The following is a 14,513-nucleotide window of genomic DNA, read 5'->3' on the forward strand; positions in this document are numbered from 1 at the left end:
AACAGTACAGTCTGTGATTCAGGGGGGGGGGGAATCTAACAGTACAGTCTGTGATTCAGGGGGGGGGGGGGGGAATCTAACAGTACAGTCTGTGATTCAGGGGGGGGGGAATCTAACAGTACAGTCTGTGATTCAGGGGGGGGGGGGGGGAATCTAACAGTACAGTCTGTGATTCAGGGGGGGGGGGAATCTAACAGTACAGTCTGTGATTCAGGGGGGGGGGGGAATCTAACAGTACAGTCTGTGATTCAGGGGGGGGGGAATCTAACAGTACAGTCTGTGATTCAGGGGGGGGGGGGGAATCTAACAGTACAGTCTGTGATTGGGGGGGGGGGGGGGAATCTAACAGTACAGTCTGTGATTCGGGGGGGGGGGGGGGAATCTAACAGTACAGTCTGTGATTCGGGGGGGGGGGGGGGGGGGCATCTACGCGTACAGTCTGTGATTGGGGGGGGGGGGGGGGCATCTACGCGTACAGTCTGTGATTGGGGGGGGGGGGCATCTACGTGTACAGTCTGTGATTGGGGGGGGGGGGCATCTACGCGTACAGTCTGATTCGGGGGGGGGGGGGCATCTACGCGTACAGTCTGATTGGGGGGGGGGGCATCTACGCGTACAGTCTGATTGGGGGGGGGGGGCATCTACGCGTACAGTCTGTGATTGGGGGGGGGGGGGCATCTACGCGTACAGTCTGATTGGGGGGGGGGGGGGGCATCTACGTGTACAGTCTGATTGGGGGGGGGCATCTACGCGTACAGTCTGTGATTGGGGGGGGGGGGCATCTACGCGTACAGTCTGTGATTGGGGGGGGGGGGGGGGCATCTACGTGTACAGTCTGTGATTGGGGGGGGGGGGCGGGGCATCTACGTGTACAGTCTGTGATTCGGGGGGGGGGGGGGGGGGGGGGGGGGCATCTACGTGTACAGTCTGTGATTCGGGGGGGGGGGGGGGGGCATCTACGTGTACAGTCTGTGATTCGGGGGGGGGGGGAGGCATCTACGTGTACAGTCTGTGATTCGGGGGGGGGGGGGGGGCATCTACGTGTACAGTCTGTGATTCGGGGGGGGGGGGGCATCTACGCGTACAGTCTGTGATTCGGGGGGGGGGGGGGGCATCTACGTGTACAGTCTGTGATTCGGGGGGGGGGGGTGGGGGGCATCTACGCGTACAGTCTGTGATTCGGGGGGGGGGGGGGAGGCATCTATATGTATATAGTATTTGTATTGGCCTTAAATATTGTCTATCTTCATACATTCATTAAATATTGTCTAAACATACATTCATGAATCCACTTGCTGATCGGCTGTTAGTATTGGGCTATCTTTTTGTATTACTTTCCTTTTGCTTTAAGTATCATGTGACGTGTCATGTGATGCTTTAAGTATCATGTGACGTGTCATGTGATGCTTTAAGTATCATGTGACGTGTCATGTGATGCTTTAAGTATCATGTGACGTGTCAAACTAGGGGGTTTTCATGATTCCTGCACTTGCCCAAAATGTCCTCATCACATTTGTCATGACGTCTATGGTTGTTTTTAGCCCAAGGAGTGTTTCTTGTGCACAACTAATGCTTGGAATGTATTCAGAATCATGAAAACCCCCTAGTTTGACACGTCACATGATACTTATTTAATGTTCAAAAGGGGGGAGATTACCGACAATGGCTTTATGAATGAGAGTATGCCAGTGTACTCTCTTCAAGATCTGAGTATTTATAACAGAGTATGCCAGTGTACTCTCCTCAAGATCTGAGTATTTATTTAGGGAAGGAGTGGTTATAGTTTAACAGTAATATTGTCCGTATTCCCCCCCCGCCACACACACACACACACACAAATATGTGACAACAAGTCATACGACAATAGATGGAGAATATTTGACACATCGCAGCACGGCATTGTTTTTACGAATTGCTTTAATTTGTCTTGGTTTCTTATTTTGTTTTATCTTCAGTTGAGTGTTCTTTTTAATGTGTTACATTTAAAAAGTGATATGTAGGCCTAAGGCAGTGGTTCCCAAAGTGGGGTCCGGGGACCCCCAGGGTAGCCTGGCGTGGCCAGCCTCATAGCGGGGATTCACTGAAGATTCTTCCCCGCATATAAGAATCTTCAGTGAATCCCCGCTATGAGGCTGGCCACGCCAGGCTACCCCTAGGGGTCCTTCAGGGAGTTCCAGGGGGACCCTTATGGGTCTGTAACTCATATGTACCCTCTCTGTGGGGGGGGGGGGGGGGGGGGGGGTTATGTATATGCAAATATCATGCAAGACTAAACAATGAACATCAATGATGACGTTTAGGTGAGAAAAGAACTGAACAAATATATATTAATGAATTAATTAAAATATAAATGGTTGTATATTTGCAACGGTGTGTCTTGCAGGGTTAACATTGATTTATTCATTATAAAGTGGGGGTCCCAGAGATGGAAATGATTTATTCATTATAAAGTGGGGGTCCCAGAGATGGAAATGATTTATTCATTATAAAGTGGGGGTCCCAGAGATAGAAATGATTTATTCATTATAAAGTGGGGGTCCCAGAGATAGAAATGATTTATTCATTATAAAGTGGGGGTCCCAGAGATAGAAATGATTTATTCATTATAAAGTGGGGGTCCCAGAGATAGAAATGATTTATTCATTATAAAGTGGGGGTCCCAGAGATAGAAATGATTTATTCATTATAAAGTGGGGGTCCCAGAGATATAAATGATTTATTCATTATAAAGTGGGGGTCCCAGAGATGGAAATGATTTATTCATTATAAAGTGGGGGTCCCAGAGATATAAATGATTTATTCATTATAAAGTGGGGGTCCCAGAGATAGAAATGATTTATTCATTATAAAGTGGGGGTCCCAGAGATAGAAATGATTTATTCATTATAAAGTGGGGGTCCCAGAGATATAAATGATTTATTCATTATAAAGTGGGGGTCCCAGAGATGGAAATGATTTATTCATTATAAAGTGGGGGTCCCAGAGATATAAATGATTTATTCATTATAAAGTGGGGGTCCCAGAGATGGAAATGATTTATTCATTATAAAGTGGGGGTCCCAGAGATATAAATGATTTATTCATTATAAAGTGGGGGTCCCAGAGATGGAAATGATTTATTCATTATAAAGTGGGGGTCCCAGAGATAGAAATGATTTATTCAAAAAAGGAACAACAAAACAAAGTATTTGATTCCTTGCTTACGGTAATGAAAGTATTCCATAAGTGTTGCTACAGTATGGTGATACGATACGATTCAATGATTAGAAATAGATACAGTAACTATTTAAAATACATTGACATTATTTTAACCCATTCTGGGCGGGAACCACTTTTGGTGTTAGCATTATGTTATGTTATGCTTTAGCTATTGAAAAATAGCAGACCTACTGTACAAGCTCATAGCGTGCCACCGAGTGGCGCGCTATGAGGTTGTAGGTCTGCTATTTTTGAAAAATCGAAGAACGACTGACACAGAAACACAGCTTTTTCAGAAAACTGTCAGGATGTAGAAGACATTTTAAACTGTCAGGATGTAGAAGACATTTATAGAATCTGATCTCAGGTCAAAATGGGTTAAACTAAGTAATTAAACCCCTCTTTTTCTTCTATAAATTGCTAAATACCACACACAAAAAAGTAGTATTGATACAATCGATTATTTGCTTAGCAAAACGATTCGATATCGATTATCTGCATTGCAAAACGATACGATACAATACAGAGTCAATGTTGCTGTTTTCATTTCGATATACTTTGATTCATGAAATTAAAATGGATGTTTCGATACAGTTACTATATCGTTCCCCCCCTACTTCCTTATGTATGTATATATGAGTGTTTTGTTGTCATTGTAAGTAAAAAAGAAAGAAAGAAAAATAATTGATCATTAAAACACATTGTTTAAAAAATAATCTTGGTTTCATATTTTGTAACTCTTGTGTTTTTTAACTGTATGCCGTTTATTTCTTCCCAATTCTTAAATTGTCATTTATTTTCAACACGCTTTGACGACTCTGCAAATTAGTTTTAATTACTGGGGTCTAATCTTCGAGAATAAATACATGTGGAATGAAACTATAAATATGAAGGATTACAACATTCCTTCTAGGATCAAAGTAACTTATGAATGAAACTATAAATATGAAGGATTACAACATTCCTTCTAGGATCAAAGTAACTTATGAATGAAACTATAAATATGAAGGATTACAACATTCCTTCTAGGATCAAAGTAACTTATGAATGAAACTATAAATATGAAGGATTACAACATTCCTTCTAGGATCAAAGTAACTTATGAATGAAACTATAAATATGAAGGATTACAACATTCCTTCTAGGATCAATGAAACTATAAATATGAAGGATTACAACATTCCTTCTAGGATCAAAGTAATGAAACTATAAATATGAAGGATTACAACATTCCTTCTAGGATCAAAGTAATGAAACTATAAATATGAAGGATTACAACATTCCTTCTAGGATCAAAGTAATGAAACTATAAATATGAAGGATTACAACATTCCTTCTTGGATCAAACTATAAATATGAAGGATTACAACATTCCTTCTAGGATCAAAGTAATGAAACTATAAATATGAAGGATTACAACATTCCTTCTAGGATCAAAGTAACTTATGAATGAAACTATAAATATGAAGGATTACAACATTCCTTCTAGGATCAATGAAACTATAAATATGAAGGATTACAACATTCCTTCTAGGATCAATGAAACTATAAATATGAAGGATTACAACATTCCTTCTAGGATCAATGAAACTATAAATATGAAGGATTACAACATTCCTTCTAGGATCAAACTATAAATATGAAGGATTACAACATTCCTTCTAGGATCAAAGTAACTTAACTGTTTCATTAAGATATTCTGTTAACCCATTCAGGACGGGAACCCCTTTTTATCATCATGCATCATCTCATACTGGCCAATCAGAATGCCTCGTTGCCACAAAATGTACGTCATACTTGGTGGACACTTGACCTAATCTCTCCTTCCATTTGACCTAATCTCTCCTTCCATTTGACCTAATCTCTCCTTCCATTTGACCTAATCTCTCCTTCCATTTGACCTAATCTCTCCTTCTATTTGACCTAATCTCTCCTTCCATTGTCGATGGCAAATATGAGACGTGTGGGGACACAATGGCATACATGTTCCCTTCACGATGACGTACATGTTCCCTCCATGATGACGTACATGGTCCCTTCACGATGACGTGCATGTTTCATTCATGATGACGTACATGTTCCTTTCACGATGACGTACATGTTCCCTGCATTGTCCCCTCACGATGACGTACATGTTCCCTTCACGATGACGTACATGTTATCTGCATTGTCCCATCACGATGGCGTACATGTTCCCTTCACGATGACGTACATGTTCCCTTCACGATGACGTGCATGTTCCCTTCACGATGACGTACATGTTCCCTGCATGATGACGTACATGTTCCCTTCATTGTCCCCTCACGATGACGTACATGTTCCCTTCATGATGGTGTACATGTTCCATTCACGATGACGTATATGTTCCCTTCACGATGGCGTACATGTTCCCTTCACGATGCCGTACATGTTCCCTTCACGATGGCGTACATGTTCCCTTCACGATGACGTACATGTTCCCTTCACGATGACGTGCATGTTCCCTTCACGATGACGTACATGTTCCCTGCATTGTCCCCTCACGATGACGTACATGTTCCCTCACGATGACGTACATGTTCCCTTCACGATGGCGTACATGTTCCCTTCACGATGACGTACATGTTCCCTACACGATGACGTTCATGTTCCCTTCATGATGACGTACATGTCCCCTTCATTGTCCCCTCACGATGACGTGCATGTTCCCTTCACGATGACGCACATGTTCCCTTCACGATGACGTGCATGGTCCCTTCACAATGACGTACATGTTCCCTTCACGATGACGTACATGTTCCCTTCACGATAACGTACATGTTCCCTTCACGACGACGAACATGTTCCCTTCACGACGACGTACATGTTCCCTCCACGATGACGTACATGCTCCCTCCACGATGACGTGCATGTTCCCTCCACGATGACGTACATGTCCCATACATGATGACGTACATGTCCCATTCACGATGACGTACATGTCCCCGTTACGATGACGTACATGTCCCCTTCACGATGACGTACATGTGCCCTTCACGATGGCGTACATGTTCCCTTCACGATGACGTGCATGTTCCCTCCACAATGACGTACATGTTCCCTCCACGATGACGTACATGCTCCCTCCACGATGGCATACATGTTCCCTACACGATGACGCACATGTCCCCTTCACGATCACGTACATGTTCCCTACACGATGACGTACATGCTCCCTACACGATGGCGTACATGTTCCCTACACGATGGCGTACATGTCCCCTCCACGATGACGTACATGTCCCCTTCACGACGACGTACATGCCCCCTCCACGATGACGTACATGTTCCCTCCACGATGACGTACATGGTCCCCCCACGACGACGTACATGATCCCCCCCCATGATGACGTACATGATCCCCTCCACGATGACGTACATGTTCCCTCCACGATGACGTACATGCTCCCTCCACAATGACGTACATGTTCCCTACACGATGACGTACATGTCCCCTTCACGATGATGTACATGTCCCCTTCACGATGACGTACATGTTCCCTTCACGATGGCGTACATGTTCCCTACATGATGACGTACATGTCCCCTGCGCGATGACGTACATGTTCCCTTCACGACGACGTACATGGTCCCGCCATGATAACGTACATGTTCCCTTCACGATGACGTACATGCTCCCTTCACGATGACGTACATGGTCCTTTCACGATGACGTACATGGTCCCTTCACGATGACGTGCATGGTCCCTTCACGATGACGTACATGTTCCCTCCACGATGACGTACATGTTCCCTTCACGATGACGTACATGTTCCCTTCATTGTCAATGGCATTTCATTTGTGTTTGTGTTGCGGACATTTTGTGAGGACACAAGCTGTAGCGCCCAAATAAAAAACAGATTTCCATCTGGGTGAAGATACAGAACCTTGAAGATACAGAACCTTGAAGATACAGAACCTTGAAGTGGGAAAGGGATCCTTTTCAGCAGGTGTTTTGTCCTCTCGGCCACTACATTAAACTGCTGATAGGATGTTCATTATATTATATTTTTGGTATAGCGGGGACCTCATGTAGGCTAATAGTCTTGATGCTGTGTGTCGTGTGATATGTCGCTTTGTGCAATCAGTGTTTATTTTGTCGACTAAAACTAAGACGAAAAAGTTTGTCAACTACCTTTTTCCACTGACGAAAACTAAATGAACTATAAGCTATGACGACTAAAACTGAGACTAAATATACTGACAATTTCGTCCACAAATAAAACCTAAATGTCAGGAAGGGACTAGTGGACAAGAGATCCAGTATAAGTCATTTTACACTTGGTTGCATGCTGAAAATAGACGATCTACAGGCTCACAACGTGTCCGCAGCGCGACACATTGTGAGCTTGTAGATCTGCTATTTTCAGCAAGTGTAAAAACAGTCATGATCTGTCAAGATCAAGGCCCGACAAAATACATTTCAGTTGACTAAATCAACTGTAGATTTAGTCAACTAAAATACTATATTTAGTCGACTAAAACTAGATTAACACTGAAACATTCCAGGTGACTAAAACTAGCCTAAATGAAAACTATTCAAGACACTATGATTAAAACTAAAATATAAATGTGCTGCCAAAAACAAGCAGTGTGTGATATGGTTATTGTTTATTTTATTTTAACAGACTGTGAAGACAAATATACTTTCTGTAATTACATCCCTCATGACGCACGCACGCATACACACACACACACACACACGCAGTTTGGTAATATGAGACATTTTTGTGAGTATTTATTTAATTTAAGGACACGCTTTAAAATGTTTATTTAAAAAATATATATGTTTTTCATGTCCTGTTTTATGTTTGAATCCTCATTACATGCTTAAGAACCTTTATTTGTTTCCCTATGATTGGCCATTAGTGTAAATAATATAATAACGTCTCTAGTATTGTCATAATAAAACACAATGTACTGTAGGCTAAAAGATGCATCTACACTTTATCCTTCCATCGCTTTATGTATTTACACACCTCCACCAGGGGGCGAACTGCATTAAGGGACAGTGTCTGGATGGGGTGGTGCGTGCGCGTCCGTTCGTTACCAGCTAATCTCCGGCACAGTTAAAAACCGCACTGAAAACCCACCTGTTCAGAATTGCTGATGTGTTTTTAACTTGTTACATGTAACTTGTTTTAACTTGTTACATGTAGGCCTACTTGTTACATGTTTTATTGTTTTTTTGTATTCTTATTTCACTCGTTCTTTCTAATAAAGTCATTTTCTTATGTCCCCCCTAAGGACTACTATCTGTACCCAGTAGACCTAAACAATGGAATACAACCACCCTAAGGACTACTATCTGTACCCAGTAGACCTAAACAATGGAATACAACCACCCTAAGGACTACTATCTGTACCCAGTAGACCTAAACAATGGAATACAACCCCCCTAAGGACTACTATCTGTACCCAGTAGACCACATGTAAACAATGGAATACAACCACCCTAAAGACTACTATCTGTACCCAGTAGACCTGCTGCACATGTAAACAATGGAATACAACCACCCTAAGGACTACTATCTGTACCAGTAGACCTACTGCACATGTAAACAATGGAATACAACCACCCTAAGGACTACTATCTGTACCCAGTAGACCACATGTAAACAATGTAATACAACCACCCTAAGGACTACTATCTGTACCAGTAGACCTACTGCACATGTAAACAATGGAATACAACCACCCTAAGAACTACTATCTGTACCCAGTAGACCAGCTGCACATGTAAACAATGGAATACAACCACCCTAAGGACTACTATCTGTACCCAGTAGACCACATGTAAACAATGGAATACAACCACCCTAAGGGCTACTATCTGTACCCAGTAGACCTAGTGCACATCTAAACAATGGAATACAACCACCCTAATAACTACTATCTGTACCCAGTAGACCTACTGCACATGTAAACAATGGAATACAACCACCCTAATAACTACTATCTGTACCCAGTAGACCTACTGCACATGTAAACAATGGAATACAACCACCCTAATAACTACTAACTGTACCCAGTAGACCTGCTGCACATGTAAACAATGGAATACAACCACCCTAAGAACTAGACCTACTGCACATGTAAACAATGGAATACAACCACCCTAAGAACTACTATCTGTACCCAGTAGACCTACTGCACATGTAAACAATGGAATACAACCACCCTAAGAACTAGACCTACTGCACATGTAAACAATGGAATACAACCACCCTAAGAACTAGACCTACTGCACATGTAAACAATGGAATACAACCACCCTAAGAACTACTATCTTAGACCTTTAAACACATCTTAGATCTGAGTTTTCCTGTATACAATTTAAATAGTCCTGAGCAAAATAAATGCTGCTATTTGTACCAAAATGACTGCAAAGAAAAAAAATAGATAAAAACATTTGTTGCTAATTTTCTTTCTCCAAGAAAGCTTTTATATCCTGTTATAAATAACGATGCAATGTGACATAGCTCTGTTTGCAACATACTGAACCTCCAAATAGCTCTGTTTGCAACATACTGAACCTCCAACTTTATATACTTTCCCCATTTTCAACTGTTTTTATTCTATTGTATTTTTTTGACACTCTTTGGTAATGTATGTAAACGTATGTTTTCTCACGCCAATAAAGCTCCTTTGAATTGAATTGAAAGGGGGCGGGACGACGACGGCCCTCTACTGCGCATGCTCGAACCACGTTCACCCGGAAGTAGTAAGTGCGAGTTTGTTGTCATTGTTACGCCGTCGCGTAGACACTAGATGTTGTTGTTGTTCATCTTGTTCTAACACGATGGTCGCAACGCAGCGTCTGCTAAAGGAGACACAATGAGTCAGAAAAGAGGTAAACATTACTATTATTATTAATAACTCTATGGTGAAACATGTCTCCTAAAGGAGGTAATTACTATTATAATTAATATTATTAATAACTACTCTATGGTGAAACATGTCTCCTAAAGGAGGTAATTACTATTATAATTAATATTATTAATAACTACTCTATGGTGAAACATGTCTCCTAAAGGAGGTAATTACTATTATAATTAATATTATTAATAACTACTCTATGGTGAAACATGTCTCCTAAAGGAGGTAATTACTATTATAATTAATATTATTAATAACTGGTGAAACATGTCTCCTAAAGGAGGTAATTACTATTATAATTCATATTATTAATAACTATATGGTGAAACATGTCTCCTAAAAGAGGTAATTACTATTAATAACTCTATGGTGAAACATGTCTCCTCAAGGAGGTAAAGAGGTTCAAATGGAGTCTCTACGGATGTCCATCAATGAGCAGCTGCGGTCGGCGGGAGAGGACATCATATTGTGTGTTCTGCGTCGCGGTGCTATCAGCGATGTCTGCAGTGTGGAGCTCAGCGTCAGGGTGCTGGTGTTGGAGCGCCTCAGTGTGGCCGCGGCGTGGATGTGCAGCCTCTTCCAGAGAGAGATGGAGACACTGGAAACCCTGCTGGAGAAAAAGGACAGACTTCTGGAGGGTTTCAATGCGACCATAGGTTGGTAAAAACAAACGGTAACACACAGTTCATTATAATCTCCCTCCTAGCCTGTTTTTATAATGGGATGAATCTAGAGTTGCAATACCCTCCATTGACTCCCCACTCATCCAATTTGCGTTTGCGATCTGCTTGTCTTAAACAATGTTAAACTCACCAACATTGCAGCTGTAGTCCAAGCTTGAATTATCCTCTTTCAATCTGCTGAGCTTGTTTTTCATAAAAATCCACCGTAGACATGTTATGAGATACTTTCTGTCAAGAAATTCTGTACAAGTGATTCTTTTTCGAAGTGTTGGAGTTTGGAAGCGCTCGTCGTAAGTCACTGAACGGCCCTGCATGACATCTGTTTCGCATTTGCACATAATGCAGGAGGCAGCAGCGCGACCCATTAATAAAAACGAGTGCTTCCAACTCCAAAGAATCACCTGCAGAGAATTTCTTGACAGAAAGTAGCTCATAACAACATGTCTACGGTGGATTTTTATGAAACAAAAGCTTGGCAGATTGAAAGAGGATAATTCAAGCTTGGCCTAGAGCTGCAATGTTGGTGAGTTTAACGTAGTTTAATACAAGCAGATCACAAACGCAATTTGGATGATTGGGGACTCAATGGAGGGTATTGCAACTCTAGATTCATCCCATTATAAAAAAAAATAGAGTTTCAAATTCATAAGTCCTGCTAATGTAGCCCTGTTTAAAAACAATAGCATTGGAGCGGGGTGCTGACCACAGGAGAGCAACTGGTTGAGACAGAGAGGAGCGGGGTGCTGACCACAGGAGAGCAACTGGTTGAGACAGAGAGGAGCGGGGTGCTGACCACAGGAGAGCAACTGGTTGAGACAGAGAGGCTACAAGCTGTGAGCGGGGTGCTGACCACAGGACAGCAACTGGTTGAGACAGAGAGGCTACAAGCTGTGCGACCTCCTTCCTTTCCCTACACAGCATTGGTTTTCAACCGTTTTTATATCAAGGCCCATTATTTATTGGGTATTTGAGCCACGGAACCACCGTTTGATGAGATTTAGCCTCTCGGACCCATTTGAGCCACGGACCACCATTTGATGACATTTAGCCTCTCAGACCCAAAACTTGGAATATTGTTGTGGTCGTTGGACACAATTTTGTCCACAATTCCATGCTGTATTGATGTTGGTACCATTAGGAGAGATAACAGGATGTTGGTACCATTAGGAGAGATAACAGGATGTTGGTACCACTAGGAGAGATAACATGATGTTGGTACCATTAGGAGAGATAACATGATGTTGGTACCATTAGGAGAGATAACATGATGTCGGTACCATTAGGAGAGATAACATGATGTCGGTACCATTAGGAGAGATAACATGGTGTCGGTACCATTAGGAGAGATAACATGATGTCGGTACCATTAGGAGAGATAACATGATGTCGGTACCATTAGGAGAGATAACATGATGTTGGTACCATTAGGAGAGATAACATGATGTTGGTACCATTAGGAGAGAGAACATGATGTTGGTACCATTAGGAGAGATAACATGATGTTGGTACCATTAGGAGAGATAACATGGTGTTGGTACCATTAGGAGAGATAACATGATGTTGGTACCACTAGGAGAGATAACATGATGTTGGTACCATTAGGAGAGATAACATGATGTTGGTACCATTAGGAGAGATACCATGGTGTTGGTACCATTAGGAGAGATAACATGGTGTTGGTACCATTAGGAGAGATAACATGATGTTGGTACCATTAGGAGAGATAACATGGTGTTGGTTCCATTAGGAGAGATAACATGATGTTGGTTCCATTAGGAGAGATAACATGGTGTTGGTACCATTAGGAGAGATAACATGGTGTTGGTACCGGTACCATTAGGAGAGATAACATGATGTTGGTTCCATTAGGAGAGACAACATGGTGTTGGTACCATTAGGAGAGACAACATGATGTTGGTACCATTAGGAGAGATAACATGATGTCGGTACCATTAGGAGAGATAACATGGTGTCGGTACCATTAGGAGAGATAACATGGTGTTGGTACCATTAGGAGAGATAACATGATGTCGGTACCATTAGGAGAGATAACATGATGTTGGTACCGTTAGGAGAGATAACATGATGTTGGTACCATTAGGAGAGATAACATGATGTTGGTACCATTAGGAGAGATAACATGATGTTGGTTCCATTAGGAGAGACAACATGGTGTTGGTACCATTAGGAGAGATAACATGGTGTTGGTACCATTAGGAGAGATAACATGATGTTGGTACCATTAGGAGAGATAACATGATGTTGGTACCATTAGGAGAGATAACATGATGTTGGTAGCATTAGGAGAGATAACATGATGTTGGTACCTGTCCTGTTGTCCCTGCAGTGTGATATGTCCTGTTGTCCCTGCAGTGATATGTCCTGTTGTCCCTGCAGTGATATGTCCTGTTGTCCTGTTGTCCCTGCAGTGATATGTCCTGTTGTCCCTGCAGTGTGATATGTCCTGTTGTCCCTGCAGTGATATGTCCTGTTGTCCTGTTGTCCCTGCAGTGATATGTCCTGTTGTCCTGTTGTCCCTGCAGTGTGATATGTCCTGTTGTCCCTGCAGTGTGATATGTCCTGTTGTCCCTGCAGTGATATGTCCTGTTGTCCTGTTGTCCCTGCAGTGATATGTCCTGTTGTCCCTGCAGTGATATGTCCTGTTGTCCTGTTGTCCCTGCAGTGTGATATGTCCTGTTGTCCCTGCAGTGTGATATGTCCTGTTGTCCCTGCAGTGTGATATGTCCTGTTGTCCCTGCAGTGATATGTCCTGTTGTCCTGTTGTCCCTGCAGTGATATGTCCTGTTGTCCTGTTGTCCCTGCAGTGATATGTCCTGTTGTCCTGTTGTCCCTGCAGTGTGATATGTCCTGTTGTCCCTGCAGTGTGATATGTCCTGTTGTCCCTGCAGTGTGATATGTCCTGTTGTCCTGTTGTCCCTGCAGTGATATGTCCTGTTGTCCTGTTGTCCCTGCAGTGTGATATGTCCTGTTGTCCCTGCAGTGTGATATGTCCTGTTGTCCTGTTGTCCCTGCAGTGTGATATGTCCTGTTGTCCCTGCAGTGTGATATGTCCTGTTGTCCCTGCAGTGTGATATGTCCTGTTGTCCCTGCAGTGTGATATGTCCTGTTGTCCTGTTGTCCCTGCAGTGTGATATGTCCTGTTGTCCTGTTGTCCCTGCAGTGTGATATGTCCTGTTGTCCCTGCAGTGTGATATGTCCTGTTGTCCTGTTGTCCCTGCAGTGTGATATGTCCTGTTGTCCCTGCAGTGTGATATGTCCTGTTGTCCCTGCAGTGATATGTCCTGTTGTCCTTGCAGTGATATGTCCTGTTGTCCCTGCAGTGTGATATGTCCTGTTGTCCCTGCAGTGATATGTCCTGTTGTCCTGTTGTCCCTGCAGTGATATGTCCTGTTGTCCTGTTGTCCCTGCAGTGTGATATGTCCTGTTGTCCCTGCAGTGTGATATGTCCTGTTGTCCCTGCAGTGATATGTCCTGTTGTCCCTGCAGTGTGATATGTCCTGTTGTCCTGTTGTCCCTGCAGTGTGATATGTCCTGTTGTCCCTGCAGTGTGATATGTCCTGTTGTCCCTGCAGTGTGATATGTCCTGTTGTCCCTGCAGTGTGATATGTCCTGTTGTCCCTGCAGTGTGATATGTCCTGTTGTCCTGTTGTCCCTGCAGTGTGATATGTCCTGTTGTCCCTGCAGTGTGATATGTCCTGTTGTCCCTGCAGTGT

At 42.8% G+C, this 14,513-nt stretch overlaps 1 protein-coding gene across 1 annotated transcript in view; it reads left to right on the top strand.

The window, feature by feature from the left end:
• The first annotated feature begins 9,969 nt into the window (after positions 1-9,969).
• The window catches only part of LOC306924477 (uncharacterized protein), a 30,928-nt gene continuing 26,384 nt past the window's right edge, over positions 9,970-14,513 (top strand). Inside the window, exons 1-2 of the mRNA XM_079502995.1 lie at positions 9,970-10,070; positions 10,486-10,752. Of these exons, the coding sequence (XP_079359121.1) occupies positions 10,055-10,070; positions 10,486-10,752 (283 nt within the window). The 5' untranslated portion in view covers positions 9,970-10,054. The remainder of the gene's footprint in view (positions 10,071-10,485; positions 10,753-14,513) is intronic.

The sequence above is a fragment of the Electrona antarctica genome (genome assembly GCF_951216825.1).
Source record: "Electrona antarctica genome assembly, chromosome: 6".
Classification (NCBI taxonomy): domain Eukaryota; kingdom Metazoa; phylum Chordata; class Actinopteri; order Myctophiformes; family Myctophidae; genus Electrona; species Electrona antarctica.